The 26,966-nt window shown below is 35.0% G+C and overlaps 1 protein-coding gene across 1 annotated transcript in view; it reads right to left on the reverse strand.

Annotated features, from left to right (window-relative positions):
- The window catches only part of bop1 (BOP1 ribosomal biogenesis factor), an 87,234-nt gene that overhangs the window by 12,743 nt on the left and 47,525 nt on the right, over nucleotides 1-26,966 (reverse strand). The window contains exons 4-10 of the mRNA XM_039678372.2: nucleotides 13,570-13,724; nucleotides 13,372-13,489; nucleotides 11,173-11,274; nucleotides 10,557-10,769; nucleotides 9,231-9,392; nucleotides 8,114-8,194; nucleotides 7,607-7,676 (exon numbers count right to left, since the gene is read on the reverse strand). Of these exons, the coding sequence (XP_039534306.2) occupies nucleotides 7,607-7,676; nucleotides 8,114-8,194; nucleotides 9,231-9,392; nucleotides 10,557-10,769; nucleotides 11,173-11,274; nucleotides 13,372-13,489; nucleotides 13,570-13,724 (901 nt within the window). The remainder of the gene's footprint in view (nucleotides 1-7,606; nucleotides 7,677-8,113; nucleotides 8,195-9,230; nucleotides 9,393-10,556; nucleotides 10,770-11,172; nucleotides 11,275-13,371; nucleotides 13,490-13,569; nucleotides 13,725-26,966) is intronic.

The raw sequence follows: 26,966 nt of genomic DNA on the forward strand, positions 1-26,966 counted from the left end.
GCTAATGAACGCCGTCATATTCTCATTGTACAAAAATCATTGTGATGACAGACTTTGGCTCAGGTATTTCAGAATCATTAAACCAACATTTGAGATGCTGTGCGATGTGATTGGTCCGCTGGTTAGACCAGTGACAATGAAGACTGGAGTAATGATGCTGAAAATTAGGGCTGGACCCGAATATTCGAATATTCGTTCAGTGGGTTGGTTGATTTGAAAATGTGACATTCGAATATTTTTTTTTTTTTGCACACTTTGCATCCCACTCGAAGCGGTTCTCATTCACGCTTGAATATGTTTTACATTATAAAATCTGGTGAAATATAATACTTAACATATAACTTCATTGTAGCTATTTAATAAATATATTTGCTTCTTGGACAACTAATAGTACCCCTGCAACTGCAACCCCTATAGTGTGTGTGGACAGAAGTGTATGCCTGCGCTTGTGTTTTGAGTTAAGCTGCATTGCTTTGACAGTGTGGAAAATAGAATAACAGAAACAAAATGTATTATCTTTTTTACCCATTATTACCAATCTAAATTAATCTACTGCGAGACTTTGAGATTTTACTGGGACGTCACATCACAATTTAGTTTTTCTTTATTTAAATTTTTTTTTTCTATATTTAAGTTATTATTTTTTTGTTATAAACGTTTTTATTTAAATTTTGTGTTTATTAATGTAAATTTAATTTTTGTTTTATTAATTTAAATTTCATTTTTATGTTTATTAATTTAAATTTCGTTTTTATTAATCTAAATTTCGTTTTTCTATATTTAAGTTATTAGTTTTATTATTATAATTTTTTTATTTCAATTTTGTTTTTATTAATTTAAATTTCGTTTTTATGTTTTATTAATTTAAATTTTGTTTTTATTTAAATCTTGTTTTTATGTTTTATTAATTTAAATTTCGTTTTTATTAATTTAAATTTTGTTTTATGTTTTATTAATTTAAATTTCGTTTTTATTTAAATTGCGTTTTTATGTTTAATTAATTTAAATTTCGTTTTTATTAATTAAAATTGCGTTTTTATTCATTTAAATTTCGTTAATTCAGCTTTGATCACAGGAATAAATTACATTTTACAATATATTCGCATAGAAAACAGGTATTTTAAATTGTAGTAATATTTCTGAATTTTCAACAGTATATAATATATAGCATCTAGCCACAAGTACTTTTGATTTTACAATGATTTTCAATAAAAAATAATTAATTAAGTGTATTCATTAAGCAGACACACAACTTCTAAATATTTGAGACCCCTTATATATATATGGTAAAATCAATGCCATTTACAACCTCTGATGAAATTTGTGTTTTTTGCTTCATTAATTAAATCAATAAGTTCAAAACACTCAAATCTCAAATAAATGTGTTTCCAGAAAAGGAGGTCTGCATCGATTAAAGCAGAACATGCGGATCGCAGCGAGTTCATGACAGTCAAGCTTCAGTTCATAATGTGGTCTGGCCACATCATTAGTGAGGAATGCCCGTCTGAGGCTCTGATCTGAGATCCGTAAATGTAAATATGTACACAGTCGTGTAACCTCAGGCCATCCTCACCGCACTCTCTCATGCCGTACACTGTAGTTTGACTATATAGCGCAACAACTGTAAGTGTAGGTTTCACGTGTTGTAATTGCAGCGTTTTTGTTTCGCAAGACTGTAAACAAAATTCTTGTAATTCTGAAGTCTTTAGGAAACGATGACAAATCTGCACATCTTCACACTTCTAAATTTGGTCTCTTCTCTTAAATGTGGGAATGTCCTCGTTATATCGTCTTTCAGGTGTAAATTGCACGTCTGAGAACACTCAGTAAGGTGCAGTACGAGTTACATGCCAAAGTTATTAGCAAGTTTAATACTTTGATTTCCATGCAAAAAACTTGAGGTGAGTTTTATTTTATTCATTTATTCCACAAGGAAATATATAAAATGAAGACTTTTATATTCTTACATATTAATTATATTTCAGATAAATGCTGTTCCTTTGAACTTTCATCAAAAAATTCTGAAAAAAAGCATGAAAGCATCATAAATGTTTCTCCAGCAGCAAATAATCATATTAAAGTGATTTCTGAAGGGTCATGTGACACTAAAGACTGGAGAAATGATACTGAAAATACAGCTTTGATCACAGAAATAAATTACATTTTAATATATATTCAGATAGAAAACAGTTTTTTAAAATTGTAATAATGCGTCACAATATTGCTATTTTTATTGTATTTTTGATCAAATAAATGCAGCTTTGGTGAGCAGAAGAGATTTTAGTGTATGGTAATTAATACATTCGATCAAATCTGGAGTAGGATTTACTTGAAAAAACCTTGCTAAACGATCTCACTCAGAAAATGCTAGTAAATTTACAAAGATTTGCCAAGTAAAAACCTAAACATATTTATCAGTAGCTTTAATTAGAAATCTTTAAGTTAAATTTACTTGGAATGTGGAATTAAGTAAACTTTACAAAAAATAAGTAATTTTAACTCGGCTTGTAAAAGGTTGATTAATACCGATTTCCTTTGCCTTTGTATTACACTTCACTAAAACAATTATCTTGAATTTTATTAGTCATTTATAGTATGTTCTTTACTTAGATCATCTAAGTAATACATCATGTCAGACTTTAAGCCTTATGTGAATGCAAACACCTCAATACTTGGTAGACAATACACAATGGTGGTAACATTTGATGGATCGTTTTTGTGTTTGAATGTGTCGTTTTAAGCAAAAAATTTACTCGAAATGTCACAAAATGGCAATTTACTAATACTGAAAACAAAAATCAATGATAAAACAGTGTAAATACAGCTGGAAACCAGTGAAAAATGAACCTCATTAATTATTCAAGGTCCAGTGCATGATGGGAACCCCAGTATCAGAAAAGTTGAGTAATTTTTACTTAATTTTATTGAGTTGATATTACACTTTCATTTATACTCGCTTGAAATAAGTACTGATATGGAATTTACTTAGTTTTTTAAATTCTTGCCTGAACTAACCTTTTCAAGTAAATTACATTGGGTTTTTTCACTAGTATTTACTTAACCAAAAAATCATTTTTTACAGTGCAAAAGAACCAACTTACAGTATACTAAAGCATAAGCACTAGTATTAGTGATGCTTGACCCAGTAAACACCACTGACGAGAAAATTGCTTGCGTTTCCTGACATTTACAACAAATTAGTCCTGTTTTACAACCATCGGCTGTACAATCTTTTTACAATAAGACTTGCAAAACCCAAATCAGCAAATGCAAAATTGTAAAAGCCAGCATGCAGAGAGCGAACAAAGACCTGGGACAAAAGACTCACACTAGTGCTTTGTCATCAGCGCCCAACCCATTGATATGGAAGAAATTATCTCTATTAAACACACACACACACACACCAAACAAACCAAAGGAAAGTTGGGCCGGCCCAGGGCGAGAAGGGTTGCGATGCTTGGGAGGTTGTCAACTGCCATTTTTTACTGTGGGAAAGGGCATTTTATGACTGCTTTAATATATTTTATAGCTAGACAAAAGAGCAAGCCCTCACTGTAGTGGTTTTGCATATGCGCTTTATGAAGTTCTTTGTTATGGACGGCTGAGCAGATATTGCCCCTAAACTGCAACCAGCCCCATCTATCATAGTTTTACACTCTTTCCCCAGCTTATCTGCCTTATTCCAACGCCAGCTGCAATGCATTCTGGGAACCCATTGCCATTCAGCGCCTGAAAGGCCGGTATTGTTACCTGGGTCACCTCATTCAAATCAGATGGGCAAATTCAACCACATTTTCATACTGTACGAATATCATTTGGTTTGTGTGGATTTGGCCGCACCGCTTCCATTGACTGCTTGTGTTATTAAAATGATGCTTTCTGCTTGCTTCGTTCACGTAATTTATATCCCCCTCCAGTTAATAGCAGTCAGATGGCGGGACTACTCGGGATTATGGCGTGCATTTATGCATCTAAAGGACCTCAAAATACGGATAATGATCAACAGACTGCACTCCAGAGAGACCTTTCCTCCATTATGAATGAAATATTTTTATAACGACACAGTACTGGAATCACATGCGCAATTTCTCCGTATACTCGAGATTTAGAAAGTGTTTGTCCAGCGTTCAAAATGACAAATAACTCGAAACGGACACGACAACAAATCCCGAAGCAGCTAACAATAAAGCACGGCTGCCAGAAGCCATAAAAACACAACTGAAATCCATCTAGGAGGAGGAAAAAGAAAAAAGGCCGTGATTGATTTATCCGCGTCGCGGAGCGCCAGTGAATGTTGACGTTTGAGGCGCGTCTGTGCTCATCCTGGCTCTGCCCGAACCCGCAGGCCCATCCTAATCCCTCTCATCTCCGAACGGGTCGCTCGTCTCCCTCGCCAGGCCGCTGACATCATGGCGGGGAGTGAGGAATGGTTTCAGCAGCTTGTTAGCTACCGCTGAGGTAAGAGCGCTCAGACAGACGGTCCAATAACACCTCAGACACAGAGCAGGGGACGCCTGCAAATATTCCTGAATCTATCCTGCTTTAATCGTAAATCATTTTACAATCTCACACACACTTATATTCACAATCTAGCCTGGCCTTGAGTGCCATACAGGGACGGAGTGGGACTCAAAAACGGCCCTGGACTTTGACTAGGCCCGGCCCAAAGCAAACGGTGCGGAAACGCCACAACAACGACTGGCATGAGTGTCACAAGACTTTAATTGTGGCTCATGATACTATCCCATCCACATTCTAGCTAACAGCATACTGTACACTCTTAGAAAAAAAGGGTTCTATATATGTAGCATAGGGCTCTTTACTCAACTCCAAAGGACATTTTATGCTAAAAAAGGTTCAATGATGACAAGAAAGAACACTTTTGGCACAAAGGTTCTTTAAAGGCTATTATTCATTCATATATTACATTATTCTGCAACATTTTGTAGTTGTAATTAAATTATTGTTGCAGTAACTTAATGTCACATTTTAATCATGCTGATTTTGGAGGATAAAAACTGATGTCACTCTTCGTGTGATGTTGATTAATTACATTTTTTAACCCCCATATCTTGAATTTTGTGATCATTCACATGCATTCCATTTTAGGGGTTCCAAATTAAGGTTTTTTTTTTTCCTTTTAAGGTTCTATATAGAACCTTTTCTTCTAATAATGTATTATACTTAAAATGAATTTATTACTTAATAATCTTAATTTATGCAGCAATTAATCTTAGCTACTGCACAAATAATAATACCACATCTAAATGAAAATAGGCTACACCATTACAAATGTAACTTCTGTATTCAAAATCTTCAAAGTTTGTAAGTATTAACTGTAACGTTACCTACATTTTTTACCTACACCAACATATTTCTTAACCCTCAGGTGCTCTTCGGTCATTTCTGACCGAAAAAATGTATGTTTTGAAATGTTAAAAATCACAGCTTCATCGGAATGTTACGAAACTTGGTGACTTTTATTCCATTGGGTATGTGAACACACAAAAAAATTTGAGGTCATGATCCGAGCATGCTAAGTGGTCGTAAAAAAAAATAGTCACACTTGTGCTCTTCGGTCAAAAATGACCGACCATAGGAAATGAATGGGAAATTGACAAAAACACAAAAACTTTGAGAATTTTTGTGTGTACAATCTACAAATCGGCCACGATGCAGAAAATAAGTGCTCAGCATTGAAGGGGTGACACTCTAAAACATCAAGAGTGCAAAACAGACATACCCACCCCCCCACACACACTTTTATACACAAAAACACCAATAAATTGTGATTAAAAAATCTGTTTTGAATTTCTAAAAAAATCACTGCTTCATCAGAAAATTACGAAACTTCGTGACTTTTATGGCAACATGTATGTGAACACACAAAAAAATTGAGGTCATGATTCGAGCACTTTAAGTGGTCGTAAAAAAATGAGATACACTTCTGCTCTTCTGTCAAACATGACCGACCCATAGGAAATGAATGGGAAATTGACAAAAACAACAATCTACAACTTCAAACTACAATTTGCAATCTACAAATTGGCCATGATGCAGAAAAAAGTGCTCAACAATGAAGGGGTGACACTCTAAAACATCAAGATTGTGATATTGACACTCACCCACACTCACAAACAGACGCACACACGCACAAATAAACACACACCTATATATTTGTTACGGTTCAGTGACACAAATAGACATGCTCATTAAATATTATTTTACATAAAGTGTTATAATTGAATGAATTGCATTGTTTTTTTTGTTTGTTTTTTGTACAAATTCAGAATAAAAAAAATGTGTATAAAATTAGCTTCCTAGCATTCTCTTTCTAACACAATGTTTAGGTTTGACTGTAATCATAATGCAAAAACTAACACTTTAAATCACTATTAAATCTAAAACTTTAAATCACTAAAAATCTAAAACTTGATAAGAAATAGTCTTTGAGATTGTTTAAATATATGTTGAAATCCACCTATAACAAAAAAAAATAAGTAAACGTGTCCATGAACAGCTGGGGAATTCACATGCCTCTCCATAGAGAACTGTACATTTCATCTAGTGGTTACAACATGGTTCTACGCTTTCTCTCCATACTCTTACCAGATGGCGCTAATCTGCCTTCAAAATTTTTTTTTGGAAGGCCTAGTCTCTATTTTAACCTAAAATACTGCTAAAAAAAAAAATAAAATAAAAAATGTATATATAAAAAAAGTTTGTATTATTTTCAATGGCAAAAATGGACCATAAATATTGCATAAATATTAATAAGTAACATCAAATTAACTCAAAATACAAAATTAAAAAGAAAAAATATAACTGAACAAAAATAAATTGCATTGGTTTTACTGGGATGGAGAAAGTTTCATTTTTAGGTGTCCGGTCACTTTTGACCGGGAAGATAACAAGTGTGACTCCGAAACGAAGAGCACCTGAGGGTTAATATTATTAGCTACTGCATGTGTCATTTTGCAGATAAAACGTTGAAGTTTGGCTGTTTTAACTACTGTAATAATATGATGTTAGGAAGTGATATTCAGCTTCCTACATTTTTAATCTACCCTACCCTATAAATAGCAAGTAACTTGCAAAGTAATTTCTGATTAATTCGGTTCGGCAGTAGTAGAGAAAAACGGCCGCCCTAACATGTGCTTCGTGAGGCACCCATTCACAGACTAGCACATACACACACATATACATTACAAAAATGTTGTGTATTAATATATTTATATTAATAGTAACAAATTAATAAATTACAATACACACACATATATAGTAATTAAATAATGATAATAGTATAAATTTCATACTAAACTTTAATTATAGAATAGAATTTAATAATATATATATATATATATATATATATACACACACACACACACACATATATATATATACATATATACATATATATATATATATACACACACACACACACACACACACGCACATACACACATAAAGGACAAGGAGATCGAAGGGAGGAGAGATGGAGATGAGGATGAGAAAATTGCAAGCCAAACTGCAACCTGTATAGACCCATCAAGCACCACGTCTGAGCACATGCAGTGTCTTCTGATAATCACAGTTTCAGACTCACCGGATACAAGCCACTGTCCACTGGGGGAAACGCTGATGCTTCGGACCAGACTAGTGTGACCACGATACACCTGTCAAACACACACACACACACACACACGTCAGAGAAGGTAAGCAGACAGGTCAAGATCATTCCAGGACACGTTCAGGACTTTATTATTTCACATTAGGCCCATTACCAGCAAACAGATTTGGTTGATTTATTACTTTTTTTTTGTTCTTCTATAATCCAGTCCAAAAGAATGACAAACCCCGCTTCATGTCTGCAGTTTTACAGCCACGGCTGTCTGAAAACGCTAAGGTTTCAATAACAAAAATATTCGTCTTCTGATCTTTTTCACCCACGCGGTACAGAAGTAATACAGTTTCCTGTCTACATAATATCAAAGCTCACTGTCCTGCCATTATAAAGTCTAGTCCAGAAATATCACAAGTTTCTGATCTACAAGCTGGCATCATCAGGATCCGGCTGTTAAACTGATCCCAGTCCAGCTCGACACTGACGTACCAGAGACTGTGTGGTTGGGAAGGGCTGCAGGTCTTTGGGTTTGGGAAGTTTGGGAATCAGGTCTTCTGGGTTCACATTCACCTGGACAAAGAAATAAATAAAGAAAAAACAGGTCAATATTGTCGTTAAAAGACAAATTTGAAGACAAAAAAAAAACAACAACAAAAAAACCCACAATACATTTAATGCTTGAAATTCAAGATTAATTAATAAGAGAATAATTATCACGTCAATGTAATTGTTAAACGTTAAGGTCAACATCTTTAACTTCTTTAATAAATAAATGTATAAATAAAAAACTCATTTTGGAAAAAAAGAAATGTATTACTTTTTGATGAAAAGTAATGAAAAAAGTAAAAATTTAAAAAAAAATAAATAAATTTAAAGTAATTTTTGTTTACAAGTGATCACAAAAACACTTTAACATGGACAAGTGATCTTTTTTTAATATTTTTGATAATTTATAATAAATCTTATAAAATATATATTAATTAATATAGATCATGTCATGAAACTAAATAAAAAATTTATGTAAAAGTATTTTATATTATTCAATTATTTAACTTTATATAGATAACTAAATATATAACATATTAATAATATATATATATATATATATAATTTTAATATATATATATATATATATATATATATATTAATTAACAATATTAATAAAATATATATATATATATATATTTTTTTTAAATATAATTTACACTGCTGATTAAATTTTTGGGGTCCATATTTTTCCAAGATACTTTAGTTTTTGAAAGTGCATTTATTTGATTAAAAACAGTATATTGTGAGACATTACAATTTAAATAAACTTTTCTATGTGAATATAAATGTAATTTACTTCTGTGATGGTAAGCTAAAAGTACTAATTTCCCCCCAAAAAATACTGATACCAAACTTTTTAACAGTAGAACAAGTAATTCATATATTTTTTGATTTATAAAAAAATGCATAATTGTTCTTGAATTTTTTTTTCCACATCAACAAAATTCAGACACTGACATCATCTAAGATGAACTATGACTGAATACGGTGATTTCATCATTGATAAATATGTACTGTGGAGTTTATTTGTCCGGGACGGGATGTCGAGGCGTCTCACCCTCATCTTGCGCTGACGGGGACACAGGTACAGGTCGAGGCAGCGCTCGAAGCGCTCGTGAATGAAGCGCGAGTATGCGGGAACGGCCCGCAGGCAGGCGAACTTCTGCGGCAGAAAACTCAACTTCCTGTCCTCGGGGTCCTGCTGCTCCCATGCCAATCTCTGAGCAAACACACACAACACACAACAAACGTTAGGACAGCTCTGACAAAAGCTGGACTAAAGAACAGGTGCAGGCAAAATTGGGGTCAAAATTTGGTTGTATATAGAGATTAACTTGCAGAGGGGATGCACGTGTTCCCCGGAGATAAGTATAGCATGTAAAACACACGCAAATGACTTATAGGCAAATTTTACAGGCCTAATGGAGATGGAGTTGGAGACACAGGTGTGAAATGATCTTGGCATTTAGCCAGAAAAGGGTTCAATCCATCTATTTTTTTATCATATGATAAGTTTGTGTGAAGAAAAGACTGAATTTTAAGTCGTTATTCATTGATTATCTTCTCTTTTATGCGTTTAATAAGAGAGGTTTTTCCCCTAGTACGTAATTTACATTTATATTTTTATATGCATTATAAATGAATGTATTTCCATTTTGCATAAAGACTCTGAAAGGCAGTCTCACTTCACAAAGCGAGTTTATGCACATATTTTATGTAATATTTTATGCACATATTAATGTAATATTTTAATTTAATTATAAAATTCTACACATGAAATTGATGTAGTCAACATTATTTTTTATCTATAATATTTTTTCTTTGGCATTAAATTATGCATAAATGTAATAATATTAATAGGTAATAATGTAATACATTAATACATTTTAATATTACATGTAAATAGAGACATGTAATATTATCTATAATAATAATAAATAAAAAAAATAATCCTTTTTTTATCTATAATATATTTTAATTAAATGTTTTTTCTGAAGTGTTAAATTTATTAAATCAAACTTAAAACTGAGCATTAAAAAGATACATATTTGAATTTTACAAATAATGTAATTGGAAAATATAAATATTAATAAATATATTTATTTATTTTGTTTTTAAAAATCTATATTTTCATCTATAAATATATTTTGGTTATAAAATGACCATATTTAAATTAAATCCTACATGTAACGCAAGAAAAATAATCTATACACTATAACAAGATTAAGAAAGGGATATAAAATATTATTATTAATAATAGATTTATCGATAAAAAAAAATGCAGTTATTATCTGAAAATGTTGCACCAGGTCCACTTTTTTAAATAGTTGCTGTAAGAAAAAGCACCGTGGACGACAGATGTGTCATATTTAGGTGAACGCACCTCTTCCTCCGTCATAAGGTATTCTGGAGGAGGATTGTATGACTCCTCGTGCCCAGGAAGCTTCATCTTGGGCGCTGGGACGTGCATTTTGTGGCGTCCCAGGATGCTGTTGGGGTCCTCCTTGGCCCACAGGTCGTAGTACTGCGGTGTGGTTTCCTTGGGTCTGCGTGGCTTGATCCAACCCATCTTTATGGCATGGACCAACTTACTGACCTAACAGAGAGAGATGGATGCAGTGACGGTACAGTAGAGAGAAAAACACACACACACACTAACACATCATTGTGGTGATTGAGAGCACATGTGTACGATCATTACTCAAAACACTCGTAGCACACGTCGCCAGTTTTCACTGGTTTACTGCAGGAAACGCGTTATATTAGTGACCGGAATATCTAAAGAGGGAATCTTATTTTTACCGAAACGTTTGCAGGTTTGATGTCCAATTTCAGACCCCCATTATGCCGGCGTTTCACTTTAAAAACTATGTGGGAATCATTATTGGTAACGCAGCACAGCTGGGAGCAGTTAGCAGACGAAACATGACTGTTCTCATGCCGTTTCCCTTTCACAGTAAATATACGCTTTCACGGTGTGACGGGGCGGCCAATCTTACCTTCTCTTTCTCGATAAGCGACGGAATAAAGCTCCGCTTGTCCTGAGGCCTGTTGGTGACGGGGTGAATCATCACTTCGTTGGAGAAGAAGTCGACCGCGGGCTAGAGAAACAAACACAACATTACGAATCAGAAAGAGGAGAGCATTAAGGCAAAGTAAAAAAAAACATCAATATTATCCCAAGGGTGTTTAAAGGTGAGGTAACCAATGTTTTACACTTAAAAAAAGGAAATTAAAAGTCATTTGAAGCTCAGATGGAGAACAGGAACCCGTCCTGTGCAAACTGCACCTTAACACAGCATACTAAAAGACCACAAGACAACTTGATTTTTCTTTGGTCTTTTAGACATTTATATAAATAAAAGGGTGCACAGAGCAATTTGCTAGTGTATAATAGAGCGCACACACTTGACGAAAGTAAGGCGAGATGAATGACAAAAACACGGCGGATGATTCCTCGCACAACAGAGCCGAAACTAGGACTGTAATCAACCAAAGAAAACCTTGGTCGACTGAAGTCCTGAAATTTTGACTGGAAATCGACTAAAAATCAATGTGGGTTGGGAGAGGTAGGGCTGAGTATTGACACAAATTTCACAATTCGATTCGATTTCGATTCAAAAGCTTGCAATTCGATCCGATTTCGGTTCGATATTGATTATTTTGGATGTCAGGTACAATCATGGCAAATTTTTTTCAAGGAAAACAAATCTCTTAAAAGGAGTAGTTCACTTAAAAAAAAAAAAAAAAAAAAAACTTTTGCTGATAATTTCCTCACCCCCATGTCATCCAAGATGTCCACGTCATTCTTTCTTCAGAAATTAAGGTTTTTGATGAAAACATTCCAGGATTTTTCTGCATATAATGGACTTCAATGGGGTCCAAAAGACAGTTTCAGTGCAAACTGCAAACTGTTCAAAGGGCTTTAAACGATTCCAGATGACGAATAAGGGTCTTATCAAGCGAAACAATCGCTCATTTAATAAATAAATAACAAAGTTTAAGTTTTATAAGCACAAATGGTTGCCTTGCTCTGTTCTGTGATGAGCGTTCGTGACTCTCCTTTTCGAACTCGTTCATCAAAATGAACAAATCTTTTCCAGAGTCAACTTGTTCATTTCATTCGTTGAATGAACCAAATGACACAAAAAAGATTTGTTCATTTTGTTCAAAAATTAAACTTTTTTTAATGAGCGATCATTTCGCTTGATAAGACCCTTATTCATCGTCTGGTGTCATTTAAAGCCCTTTGAACAGTTTGCAGTTTGCACTGAAACTGTCTTTTGGACCTTGAGCCGTTTGGTCCCCAATGAAGTCCATTATATGGAGAAAATCCTGGAATGTTTTCATCAAAAACCTTAATTTCTTTTCCACTGAAGAAAGAAAGACGTGGACATCTTGGATAACATGGGGGTGAGTAAATTATCAGCAAAAGTTTTTTTTAAGTGAAGCACTCCTTTAACTAATGCTGTAAACCATGGGAGTCAGTTGTAGACTATAGGCTTCATTAGCCTATAATTTTGAAGGTAAAAAAACATTAGATGAATTAGTTGCGCAGTACTTGGTAGCCTGGCTTGTCCTAAGATGAATTATAAATAAATCAATTATAAATACACACACACACACACACACACACTCACACATACATACACTGTATAGGCTATAAATACAAACACACACCGAACACAACCAAACAATTTGTATTCTGTTTAATTAAATTGAAAATGAGAACATCTGGAACAAGATCCAGTCAGATGACAGGTGGCTTTTTCACACTCGCAGTCTTTAAAGCCCGTCTGAGGTCGACTAACTGATCACAGACAGACCCAAATCTGGGGTGACTCACTTCCTGTTTGTGCCAGAAGAGACGGCGATGCACAATTAGCACTGATGCTCGTAAAGGGAAGCCGCTAAACGACGGCCGTGACACGTTCCCTCCTGCACAGGTCAGACGGGCCGCGCTGTTTTCCTCATGACGGATAATTGTGCTTGTGTAAATGTTTCGCTACTTCATTTGTCTGGGCTGGGCTTCGTGTGGCTTCGTAAATGAGTAATCCGACGAGGTTCATTTTTTCCCCATCGTGCGCTGGGGTTATTATCTAGAAGCCGTTTAAAGGTTTACACAGACCAGACTGCAGATGTTGAGGTGACAAATTCGGTTACTGCGTCGAATCGAGCGGAAAACCAGAACGAAATACCTCGTATTCGTTGAAGTTGACGTCACCGAACTTGCCCTCCTGCAGACGGTGCACGAGGTCCACCTGCTCATCCGACAGACGGATATCAGCGCCGGTCATCTTGTCTTGGACGGTACGCCTAGTAATGACAGGAGAATGAGTGAATGACCAATCCCAGAGGGTGAATGACTTGACATTAATGTTCGGGACGCTCCTCACCAGTAATCGGGGTTCTCCATCTTGTCGAGAAACTCATCCAGTTCATCTTTGTTCCTGATTGGCTTAAAGATCTTCTTGCCGTCCAGGTTATATCCGATGTGGGGATAGTCCTTGTACCACTCCATAGGGATGTTGCCCACTGTGTTACGGATGTCCTGTGTATAGACAGAGAAAGTGGTAAAATCATTGAGTCTAAAACTACCAGATCAACACCAGGAGATATTTTACGTTGCTCTAATACCTGCAGAAATAGATTTGATACTATTAAAGCAAGTCAAAATGGTATACAGATATTTCCTGTAAAGCTCCCGTCTGCATCAATGGATAAAGACTAATATCTCCAAAAGCGTTTGACAATCACATATTAATATTATGACATTGAAAATCTTGGATTGTTCAAATCGTCATAAGATATTCATAAGATATATATATATATATATATATATATATATATATACACACATACACATAACAAACATTACATTAATATGATAGAAAAAAGATGTATAATTATAATATTAAACATTAAAAATAATAATAAAAAAATCATTTAATTATTTATAAAAAAATAAATATTTATAAAAAACTGAAGAAAAGTTTAATATAACCCAACAACAAATATTTGTGATTAGTGATCTAGAAAGAGTACAGGATCAAACACAAATATAAAAATATAATTATATTAAATTACTATTACTATTATTATTACTATAACTATTACATATATTATATACATATACTAATTAAATAATAATTAGGGCTGGACAACGATTAATCGCATCCAAAATAAAAGTTTGGTTTATATAATATATGTGTGTGTGGTGTGTATAACTATTTTGTATATATAAATAAACATAAAAAATATATATATTTGCATGTATATACTTATACTTATATATATATATATATATATATTTATACATAATTAATATTATATATAAATATTTGATATATTAACAAGACATTTTTCTTAAATATATACATACACACTACAGACAGATATATTATTTAAACACAAACTTTTATTTTGGATGCCCAGCCCTAATAATAATAATAATACAATTTAATTCAACAATAATACAATAATACAACATACAAATTTCCAGGTTCAGAATTGCAAGCAAATATAATAAAACATAATATATAAAAATTATATTAAATATAATACATTATAGAATTGTATTATTTCTTTCCATCTATCCATTAATCACAATTAAAGAAAAATGGGAGGAAAAAAAAAACGGAAATAGGGAAGAATTGTAGGTGAATATAAAATGACGTTTTATAATTAAAATACATTAGCAAATATAATACAACAAAATATATAATTGTGCAAAGCAGAGTTTTGAATAACTTCACAATATATTGGGATCCAGATATCTATATATTGTACCATCAGTTATTTCCCACCCCTAGCAGACTTATTTTGCTAGTCTCGTCTCACACTAACCAGTTCTGCTATTCTCTCTTCCTGCTTTAGTCACGGGGTTAAACACAGCGTCAGTCCTGCAGGTGCAGAAACACACCCGTCCATATTGAACTCTCTCTGTACTCAAGCTCACTAACCCGCCCACTTTACAGTACGCCACAAGAACGTCACACAACTAGGACTGCTGGCTAATAAACCAAACAGAGCTTTGGTCTGAAAATAGAGATTTCTTTGTCTGGGAAGGACGCACACACACACACACACAAACACACACACTGGTAACGGCAGACAGCTGAAAGTTCTCAGAGCTTGCGAGCGCCACTTTAAAGTGAGGCCTACACCTGTGAGTGATTTCAATAAAAACACCCCTACCATATCCAATTAGGTCCGAGTGGGCAGAACTGTCACGCTTTCACACACAGCCGACAGCAGCTGCGCAGGCCACGCCCACTCATCTTCAAAGGCTCGCGGCTGATTGGCTGACATTCTGATCGTAATTTAATCTAAATGTCTACGAGACGCATTCACTGTAATCTCAGTGTCTGGCCGGGTGAAGTGCTTGTGTTGTCTGGCACGATTGGCATCCTTGCCAGTTTGAAGGAATCAGTGCCAAGACGGAAAAAAAAAAAGAGCGACAGAAGCAAAGACTTGCTAATCTGATACTTCCTCTGCGGAGGCGTTACAGATCGTCACTGGATCTTCACACAGTTTCAAAGATGAAAAAAGGAGGGAGCATTAAAGTGCTTCTAGCACTGAGACTTGTTTGAGTGTCCCATCTTGACAATTTGCACGGTACCCAAATGTTTTAAGTTAAAGGAATAGTTTACTTTTGAAATAACTTTTGCTGATAATTTACTCACCCCCATGTCATCCAAGATGTCCACGTCTTTCTTTCTTCAGTTGAAAAGAAATTAAGGTTTTTGATGAAAACATTACAGGATTTTCTCCATATAATGGACTTCAATGGGGTCCAAACGGTTCAAGGTCCAAAAGACAGTTTCAGTGCAAACTATTCAATTCATTCGTTCCGTTCGTTGAATGAACCAAATGACTCGGAAAAAGATTTGTTCATTTTGATGAACGAGTTCGAACAGGAGAGTCACAAACGCACATCACAGAACAGAGCAAGGCAAACATTTGAGCTTATAAAACTTAATATTTGTTATTTATTTATTAAATGAGTGATCGTTTTGCTTGATAAGACCCTTATTCATCGTCTGGAATCGTTTAAAGGCCTTTGAACGGTTTGTAGTTTGTACTGAAAATCTCTTTTGGACCTTGAACTCTTTGGACCCCATTGAAGTCCATTATATGGAGAAAATCCTGGAATGTTTTCATCAAAAACCTTAATTTCTTTTCGACTGAAGAATGAATGACGTGGACATCTTGGATGACATGGGGGTGAGTAAATTATCAGCAAAAGTTTTTCAAAAGTGAACTACTCCTTTAAGGTTTTTTGATGAAAACATTCCAGGATTTTCTCCATATAATGGACTTCAATGGGAACCAAACGGTTCAAGGTCCAAATGAGAGTTTCAGTGCAGCTTCAAAGGGCTTTAAACGACACCAGACGATGAATAAAGGTCTTATCTAGGACCCTTCGAGACATGACTCGAAAAAAGATTTGTTCATTTTGATGAACGAGTTTGAACAGGAGAGTCACGAACACGCATCACAGAACAGAACAAGGCGACCATTTGTGCTTATAAAACTTTATTTATTTTTGAAATGACCGATCGTTTCGCTAGATAAGGCGCTTATTCATCGTCTGGTGTCGTTTAAAGCCCTTTGAACAGTTTGCACTGAAACTCATTTGGACCTTGAACCATTTGGTCCCCATTAAAGTCCATTATATGGAGAAAATTCTGGAATGTTTCATCAAAAACCAATTTGTTTTCGACTGAAGAAAGAAAGACATGGACATCTTGGATGACATGGGGGTGAGTAAATTATCAGCAAAAGCTTTTTTAAAAGTGAACTACTCCTTTAAGGCATTTTAAATAATATTTAAAAAAAGGGTGATGATGACCACTACTCTACATTAATACAAGCGGTGAATAAAGCAGGGTTGAACCTGAACGTATTAACTGCGATTTGATTGCAACAAATTAGAGCAGAATATAATTATATTCGAGGCATAGATTGCCTTAGTTATATCAGCTGAAAAAGCAGTTTATTTAAACCTCGTTCACATAGACACCTGTCCCCGGATAACATCACCGCATTTGCATTGAACTTCTCAAGAGCTCGGCTTTATGCAAATGAGCAGTGACGTGATCAGCCGATGTTGGAAATCGCATATTCTTTGCAGCAAAATGGTGGGTTGAGTTATGAATCGGGCACAATAAGCTCAATAAAACTCATTTGGGATTTCATGACGTCTTTGAATGCTACAGATAGCGATAAACGGGGTCAATCTGGGCTCTCTCAGTGGGACGGTCCAAGAGAACTGGACACGATAAACATCAGACGCACAGCCCACCTGCTTTCAATTGAGCGACTGAACGCTGCCTTTATTAAGTGTCAGTCAGTCCACAGCCTGAAAATCTGCCCCCTTTAGCACACGCTCTTATCAACTTCCTGTTCAGACGGCGGTGGGGACGGCGAGGGGAGATCGTGTGTGTGTGTGTGTTTCGAGGGAAGACGTTCAGAAACCTCACTGCTGGCAGCCTGCACCTCTACGCCTGATATTTCCACACCACATCATTAAACTCCCAGAGACAAGTGGAAAAAATTCCCTCTTCGTAAACCACCTGAGAAATCAGACTGTCAATCCGGAAATATATGAGCAGAGCTTTAGAGGACAGTCTTCGTGACATTTATCAGCCTTGAAAAAAAAGTCACTGGCTGAATCTCAATTCACATACTTCACCTACGCATCGAAAGTACTTCACTGCTGATGGGAAGTACGTACTTTAGAGTATGCTGTGCAACACAAGGGCAGTACTGGGATTTAATTCAACGTCATAAAATGTGTCTTTATTCCATCTCCATATACATCGCTAATCATTAGCGTCCACTTTTAAGGTTCATACACTTAAAAACCTGCTTCAAGAGCACTTTACTGTACATCTTATGTACTCAAGTGGTTGTGAGAAATAAAACACACTTCACAGCCAAATAAAAAAGGCGTTTGGATTTAAAATAGAGCCCGACCGATAAAGGATTTTGAAGGCCGATACCGATACAAATATTTTTTTTGGTTTTAAAATCCGATATATCGGCCGATATTTTTTTTTTTTTTTCAGAAACGCGCAAAACATTAACAGATTTCCCTAACATTAGTTATTTGTAGTAATTTATGAGTTTTAACTAAAATAATATGATAATGCATTTTAAAAAGAAACTTGTTTCTTTTATTGTCACATCAGAACAGACTGATGATAGTGGCATTAGCTTTGTGGTTAGCTAGTCTATGATGAACCATAATTTAGCAATGGATAACATTTTCAAAATAACAGGCCAAGGAGAGATGATGCGTCTCATTGCTATAACTGTCACGCGCTATTAAGAAATACTTCAATCACATTGTTAAACGTTTAAAGGACAGTCAGTCAACTACACTGTAACAACGTAACGTAATTATTACTAGCTAATTCAGCTTCACTCTCGGCTTATTTAACAGCAAAACTGGACATGATAGTCACAATTTTGTCATGCTTATTTGAGTTAAGAGAACTGATGGGGATTTCTTTTTAATTGTTATTCAAGAGTGTTGCCAACAGGGACTGTGTAGAGTGCCCTCTGGTGGACAAACTATACAACTCCAACACTCATGACATCATTTATCGGCCATTATAACTGCCGATACGATAGTTTGGAAAATGCCTAATATCGGCCGATAATATCGGTCTGGCTCTAATTTAAAATCGCGCGCACGAACTCGACAATCGACTACTGTGGACTTTGACCATGAGCTGACTGAATTAACATGATTTTCAGTAATATCTTTTACATCTACTGTAGTCAGATTGACCGTGGGCACTCATAACACCATAGCACTCATAATAACACCACTCACATGGCTGTGCACTCGTAATGACAAATCAAGGATGTTAAGAGGCTAAAAGCAGGTTTAGAATATGCCCCATTGAAGTCAACAGGGTGCAAATTTTAAAAAGAGGATAACACGGTTTTGATTATTGTCGTTTTTGTTTGGTACTGGCAGCACTCCAAATGTACAAAAAAATGAGCTCAATGTTAAAATTGACCGGAGTTCTCCTTTAAGTAAAAAAAACAAACAAAAAGGAAGTGCAGGTTGTGATGAGGTAATGTTTTCTGCTTTACGATGTCTCTGCTGGGATGCCTCACCCATGAAACGGCTTCTTTACAGGACAACATCAAACGGAGCAGGTCTGCCTCTCTCAGAGGTGCCCCTTGATTTCACACGTTTCACAGGCCACAGAGTGAACATGACCCCCCAGATCCTCACGGGGGACACTCGTAAAGGGGCCCGAGAGAGCCGGAAAATTAGGCCACACCGAGAGCCACAGAAGCAGAGCTCACTAAACCGCCTGCACTGAGGGAAACGCACCAATGTTTTGTGTAGCGCTGAATCTGATCCTAACCTGAAAGCTGTGTGTTGTGTGGTTAGCTTTAATAAAACTGCTCTGCTACTAAAGCATTACTGCTGGAAACAGATCATGTGTTTGATTCCCATCAAATCTTACATTTCTCTATTATACTAATGTATAAAATACCAATTATAAGAGACAAAACATTGGTTAAAATGTTCTTCTCCTTCTCAAAGACACACTAACACAATTATTAATACAAAAATGAAAACAGATGGGTTGATAAGAACAGGCTATATATAAAAAATTGGACATGAAGAAGACCAGTGTTATTTCAGTGTAAGTAATGCTTTACAATAAGGTGTCATTAACATTAGTAACTAACAATGAACAATACTTCAAATGGCATGTATTAATCAGTGTAAATCTCAGCATCTACTAATAATACTTCAATGGCACTTCAATAGTTGATTTAGCCTGATAAGGGCTTTTACTTATCCGTTTTCGAACAGGTTATTTTGTAAAAAAAAAAAAAAAAAAAGTAAAATAAATGAATAATAAAATAAAAAATGAATAATAAAATAAAAAATGAATAATAAAATAAAAAATGAATAATAAAATAAATAAATTATATATATATATATATATATACACACACACACAAATTTATTTGTTTATTTAATTATTTATTTTTATTTAATTATTTAACTTATTTTATAAAAATATAATTATTTTTACTCCTATTATTATTATTATTTATTATTATTTTACTCCTATTATTATTTCTCTTTTAATTTTTTTGATTGAAATTTCATACGTATTTCTGTCTTTTCTATTTTGTTGTTTTTTTATTAGGGCTGTCAAACGATTAATCGCATCCAAAATAAAAGTTTGTGTTTACATAATATATGTGGGTGCAATGTGTATTATTATTTTGTATATATATGTGTGTATATGTATATATATATATATATATATATATATATATATATAAAAATACACACACACATTTATGTATATTTAAGAAAAAAATATTATTTATATATAAAATATTTATATATAATATAAAGTATATATATAATTATATATACAAAAGTTAACATTAGTTAAAGCATTGTAAACATTAATATTTTTATTACTAATAACTACCATTAACAAAAAAATTGGAGTATTTTATGTTTTAATTTTACTGGTTTAGTAATTTCGTTGTGTTTGTCATTTTTGTATACAAAATGTCAACATAGTTTTTATTCACTTTTATTTCAGTTTTAGTTATTTTAGTGCTGGTACATCAAGGAATATTACAGATTTAATTTTAGTTAGCGATAATATCCCTGAGGAAGTCACTTGGACCATGTTTCGGGTGCTTTTCTTGTTCTTTTAGAAGCAGCAGCACATTTCCATGAACGTTTCCTTTAAGGTGGCTCAGCAACAGTGAGTTTGGTGTCAGTCAGCGTGTGGTTGCTGAATGATTGAACGCGTCTGATCAAGCAGGTGGGCTGCTTTCGGAGAGGACGCGGCTCTCTGCGGGGTTCCTCGGGTTCACAGGCCAAAAGAGGCATCGGCCCGTGAAGACCCGTGGTGGCAGTTGCATGACAGGTTAATCCATCAAGTCCTCAAATGCCCCAATAATAACAACAGGGTAAAAGAGGCAGCTCTCTCCGTGATATCCGTAATCCGCTCGGCCAGAGCTGTGGGTAAAAGTAAAGTTGGTGGAGCCGTCAGGGGAGCTGAAGGAAAATCCACAGGTCTGTCTTTCAGGAGGATCGCTCACATTTTCCGCTCCTCGACACAGCTGACCTTTGCCTCGCGGTGGCGGGATTCCTTGGCTGCGGGAACATCCTTGGAAATGCAGCATGGAATTTGCGAAAGTTGAAGTGACTTCATCTTTCGTAATGAGGTCAAGACAAACAGTTTTCGAAATAATTACGCACGAACGGTTTGTTTGAATAAAGGAGAATGTGTATTTTAAGGTAATGCAGAGGTAAAGCAGAACAGATATGCCGTGTTCGAACCCACTCAAAAGTGATGGTGTATTTCCCAAGACTTAGCAAAACAGATCCGTGTGGTCTAAGAGGAGTGATAGTGCATGAATGTGCAGTGAGATGAATGGAAATGAGGCTGAAGAGTTTCTCAATCTTTTGTTGATAGGAATGGTAAAGACAGGATCTGATGGGGAAAAGAAGGGAAGGAGATCGGGAAGTGGCACAGCTGAACAACACAGCATGTCCACTGCTATATCAAGCCCAAATCAACACAGGGTTATCAGGACTGAAGTCCTTCAAACACTAGAGTATTATGGGTAGAAATGTGAGTAACTATAATACTTTCAACATCAACTGGCCAAAACATCTGAAAAATCAGGCTAATGGACATTCTTGGAATTACAGCATTGAACTTAAAAAAATGGATTAATAATATATATATAAACACACACAATTAGATTTTATAACAGTTATATGTAATTCTATGTAAATATGCAAATGTGTATATATATTTTTTCCAATTTATAGAAACATAAATTTACAGTCTTTTTCCATCTTAATTAAAAAAATGAACGCATCTAAAACATAATAAATGTAACTGCATATTTAGTTCAACCTCTTAACTGTCATGGAACATGGAAATGCACATTTCGAACGAAGTAAAATAAATTAAGAAAGTGAAAGAGAAAAAAAGTTATAGAAGTTTGAGTTTGAGAAATGTACAATGTAAAAAAATAATTAATTAATAAATAAAATATATATATGTTCAAAACTTGGGCGACTCTAAAACTGCAGAACAAATCAAAGCCAAAAATCTGAACAAGTTGTGTTTAAAATTTTAGGTTGATATATTTCAAAAAATGAGCTTTCTGTGAGATTTTGTTTGGGCGCAGTACCGAACGCTTCCACTAGGGCACAACCAGACTCCATTACTGCCCATATAAGGGCGCCTCCATTTCCATATGCGTTTTGAGTGATACGAACCATTATTTTCATACAATTTATGAAGTAGAGATCCTATTCAGAAGTAGTATGGGAAGTTTGGCAGATTTTGATATGAATTCAACCTCTAAGAAACACATACAAAGACCATGTGCTTATTGCTACATCACAAATGGTGAATTTATTAGTTTTTCCTAACATTTTCAGACCTTTTTTCTAAAAATAATTCAACGAATGCAATTGAACTCTAGGCATTAAAACAAACTGAGGTTTCTACCTTTTTTTCAAGATTTTTCATGTTCATTTTTCTATTTCAAAATAAAGGTCCGAACACGCTTTACGAGTATGATAATATTCTTGTGGCTAATTGATAATTTATGGCTCCTGTGTAATTTATTTTGAAAATCAGTCACCAAATATGGAAACTAGAGATTGTAAGCTTTCAAATGATATACAGTTTGTCAATATTACTTTAAGTCTTTTCTAAGATATTATTGTTTTTAAAATATAATGGCAATGACAGTTGAGGGGTTAATCATTCATTTTCTTTCTTTGATGTTCTCTTATTTATTATTTAATTTAAGTTAATGATGCATTTATGTACTTATTCTTTTATTTATTCAACCATTTAATATAACTTGTGACTAAAACATGGGCGATAACTTGTGATTTTATATATATATATTTATATATAAATAAAATGGTCTGTCTGACAGGTCATTACATCATGAGTCATGAGGGAACCCACCGCTCCTTCAGCTCGAAATTTGAAAAAAGGAAAAACACATGACTCATAGTCACTTATCTCGACCTGAAGCCGTCTAGACAGAAGGAAAGAGCAGCCGGCTCAATGCTACCAAACGCATCAAAGTGTTCAATGCCCATTTCCAGCAGACGTCTCCAAGCCGCAGAGACACAAAACAGAAATCTCAGCTCTCTAACAGGGGCAAAACACACCGAAACAATGACACGGGACCCGCCGTCTTTCCGCAGAATGGAAATTATACGCTTGCTGAGAATGCTACGTCACCGATCGCCGCGCTGCCAAAGTGAGTCAGGCCTACGCTCGGATCGGTGTTTGAAGTCGAACAGAATGGGCTCATGGGAGAAAGTTGCATCCTCCCAGTGTCAGTAAGAGTGATTCAGGTCAGGCTTGCGTGTGTGAGTCAGGATGAGCCGTAATCCGTCGTGGCAGAGGACCGAGCCGCTTGATGAAGGTGCAGAAACGCGGCTACAGCAACTCATTCATTTTTCTTCTGCTCTACTCTTCTTTCCGCATTTCTCCTTCGCTCAAAGCCAGAGCGCGAACCATCCCACCAGCGTGCTGTCATTTGGGAGCACTGAATGGAAGTTGTTTTTGGAGCGGGAACCGCATGCCTGGAAGTGAAGCATTCCCGCTCGGCTGCCTGACCGAATCCTGGAAGTGCGAGGGAAAATATATATACGTATTCTCGAAAAGAGTTAAAAAAAAAAAAAAAGAAAAAAGAAAGGAGTCTGCTTTCATTTGCAATACTATGTCACACCATGTGCCCCAAAACATCTGCAGCTCATCTTTCACGCACTGTTTGGGGCCCGTCTGGCCCGTCGCCCATGTTTTAGTCACAGGTTATATTAAATAATTGAATAAATAAGTACATAAATACATAGAAAATAAATCACTAACTAAAGAGAAAATAAAATAAGGCAAATGAGTGATTTAAAAAAATAAGCACTTTTTTAAAATTTATTTTGACAAAATAATAATACATAATTGAATGAATAAATGAAAGAGTAAATTAATCGAAAACTTCAATAAAAGCTTAAAGTTCATGAATGATAAAAAAATAAGTAAATAAACAAAAATAGGTAATCAACAGATAAATGAATAAAGTAAATGAATGAATAAAACAAATATTGATTATGATAAATAAAAGAATGTATTACGAAATAATGAATGAATAAATAAATAAATGACTGAATAAAAGAACAATAAAATAAATATATAAATGGACAAGAGAATAAAGTAAATAAAGTACACGTGGAAAAATAATGAATCAAATGAATAATTCATTTAAAAATAAATAGATTAATATTAAATATAATAAAATAAAGAAAACAACTAATGAAATGAGTATAAATAAAATATATAAAATAATAAAAGTAAAAATGAATAGGGCTGTCAAGCAATTAATCATGATTAATCGCATCCAAAATAAAAGTTTGTGTTTACATAATATATGTGGGTGCAATTTGTATATATATATATATATATATATAAAAAAAAAATACACACATGCATGTATACTTAAGAAAAAAATTATATATAAAATATTTATATTATATATATATTAAAAATTAAATATATAAATCTACATACAATATATACATGAAAATATTTCTTAAATATATACAAGCATGTGTGTGTATTTATATATTTATATATATAAAATAATTATACACCGTGCACCCACATATATTATATAAACACAAATCATCGAGAGTAAAGACATTGTGATTAATTGTTTGACAGACATAAAAATGAATAGAACGAATGAAAAGAATATATAAAAAAAATAAAAATACAGTAAACTGAATGACTGAGTCAATAAATGAGCAAGCAAATATCCCTTGGTCCCTCAGCGCACACAAGTGTCCTCCACACACAGCAGGTTTAGTAATACCGGATACGCCGCGGTCAGACGGCGCTGGATGCTCGCCTGTAGCAGCACAGACAGATCAAGACGAGCCCATCTGCTTTATTTCTCAACACACTTCTTCGCTTTCACGGAGCTCATCTACGGAGAGTCGAACAGTCATGTCGACACCCAAAGATGTTCCTGTCGACGGATACCAAACAAACAGGACGTTTACAGCGCAGCCAAGACCCTGAAATGACTGATAAAAGCATGACGGCTAGAGAAAGTAATCATCCAGAGCGAATCAACACGTTATTAAAACCATATATTAGATCCAGACTCTGATAATGCCTTAAACAGCTGAAGGAGGCTTACGGATGTGGCGTAGTGACTGCAGGGCTTGCGGTCGAGTGCCTGTACAAGCAGAGAGGGTCTATAAGGAAAGTGTGTTTGATACTTCAGACGTTTATGGATGTGTCTGGTTGACCAGGCCGATCTCGGCTGATACAGCACCTGTACCTCTCCCACCAAAATCACATTTGTCAGATGGATGACAGTGAAAGTCCAGAGTTTTTACTAAGAGACTGAGCGACCACCAACGCTGACAGACACAATCTTAAAACAAGGAGTTCAAAAAACTTTTGCTGATAATTTACTCACCCCCATGTCATCCAAGATGTCCATGTCTATCTTTCTTCAGTCGAAAAGAAAATAAGGTTTTTGATGAAAACATTCCAGGATTTTTCTCCATATAATGGACTTCAATGGGGACCAAACGGTTCAAGGTCCAAAAAGACAGTTTCAGTGCAAACTACAAACTGTTCAAAGGGCTTTAAACGATTCCAGACGACGAATAAGGGTCTTATGAAGCCAAATGATTGCTCATTAAAAAAAAAAAATAAAGTTTAAGTTTTATAAGCTCAAATGCTCGCCTCTGTTCTGTGATGCGCGTTCGTGACTCTCCTGTTCAAACTCGTTCATCAAAATGAACGAATCTTTTTCTGAGTCAATTCGTTCATTGAATCAACCAAATGACACGAAAAAAGATTAGTTCATTTTGATGAACGAGTTCGAACAGGAGAGTCACGAACGCGCATCACAGAACAGAGGCGAGCATTTGAGCTTATAAAACTTAAACTTTGTTATTTATTTATTAAATGAGCGATCGTTTCGCTAGATAAGACCCTTATTCACCGTCTGGAATCGTTTAAAGCCCTTTGAAGCTGCACTGAAACTCTCATTTGGACCTTGAACCGTTTGGACCCCAATGAAGTCCATTATATGGAGAAAAATTCTCAAAAACCTTAATTTCTTTTCGACTGAAGAAAGAAAGACGTGGACATCTTGGATGACATGGGGGTGAGTAAATTATCAGCAAAAGTTTTTTCAAAAGTGAACAACTCATTTAACCAAAACTGTGATAAATCAAAACAGAAAGTTGGCAGAGATTGGTACACTTTTATTTGATTTCCTTTACATAATTGCATGAGGGAAACTCCGATATGAATCGTGGCCAAACACTGTTCAGCTCAGGGGAATCCAATAAACAGAAATAGTGTCAAAAAAAACGCCTTTTACTTCTTCTATGCACAGATCCGACTCTCCTTTGCAAATCAGCAGGGCCTGTGTGGTGAAACACCTGTACATTTCTGCTGTTTGCTTTGCTCTCACCTCTAAAAACTGCTGCATTTATAACATCGATCAATCTGTAAAATTCTCCAGGGCCCTTTTAAAAAAATCAAGCTTGAAATTGAAAAAGTGGCCATTTCAAATTCAATAATGCGTTGAGGTGCATTAAGTAACTTGATTTATGAATTCATGCTGGCACTGAATATTTTCCAGTAGCAGCGTTGATTTGATGGAGGGAGACGCTCACTCTCGACGGGCAGGCACGGCATCGGGAAGGAGAACT

The sequence above is a fragment of the Pimephales promelas genome, chromosome 18 (genome assembly GCF_988280905.1).
Source record: "Pimephales promelas chromosome 18, fPimPro1.hap1.1, whole genome shotgun sequence".
In the NCBI taxonomy this organism is placed as follows: domain Eukaryota; kingdom Metazoa; phylum Chordata; class Actinopteri; order Cypriniformes; family Leuciscidae; genus Pimephales; species Pimephales promelas.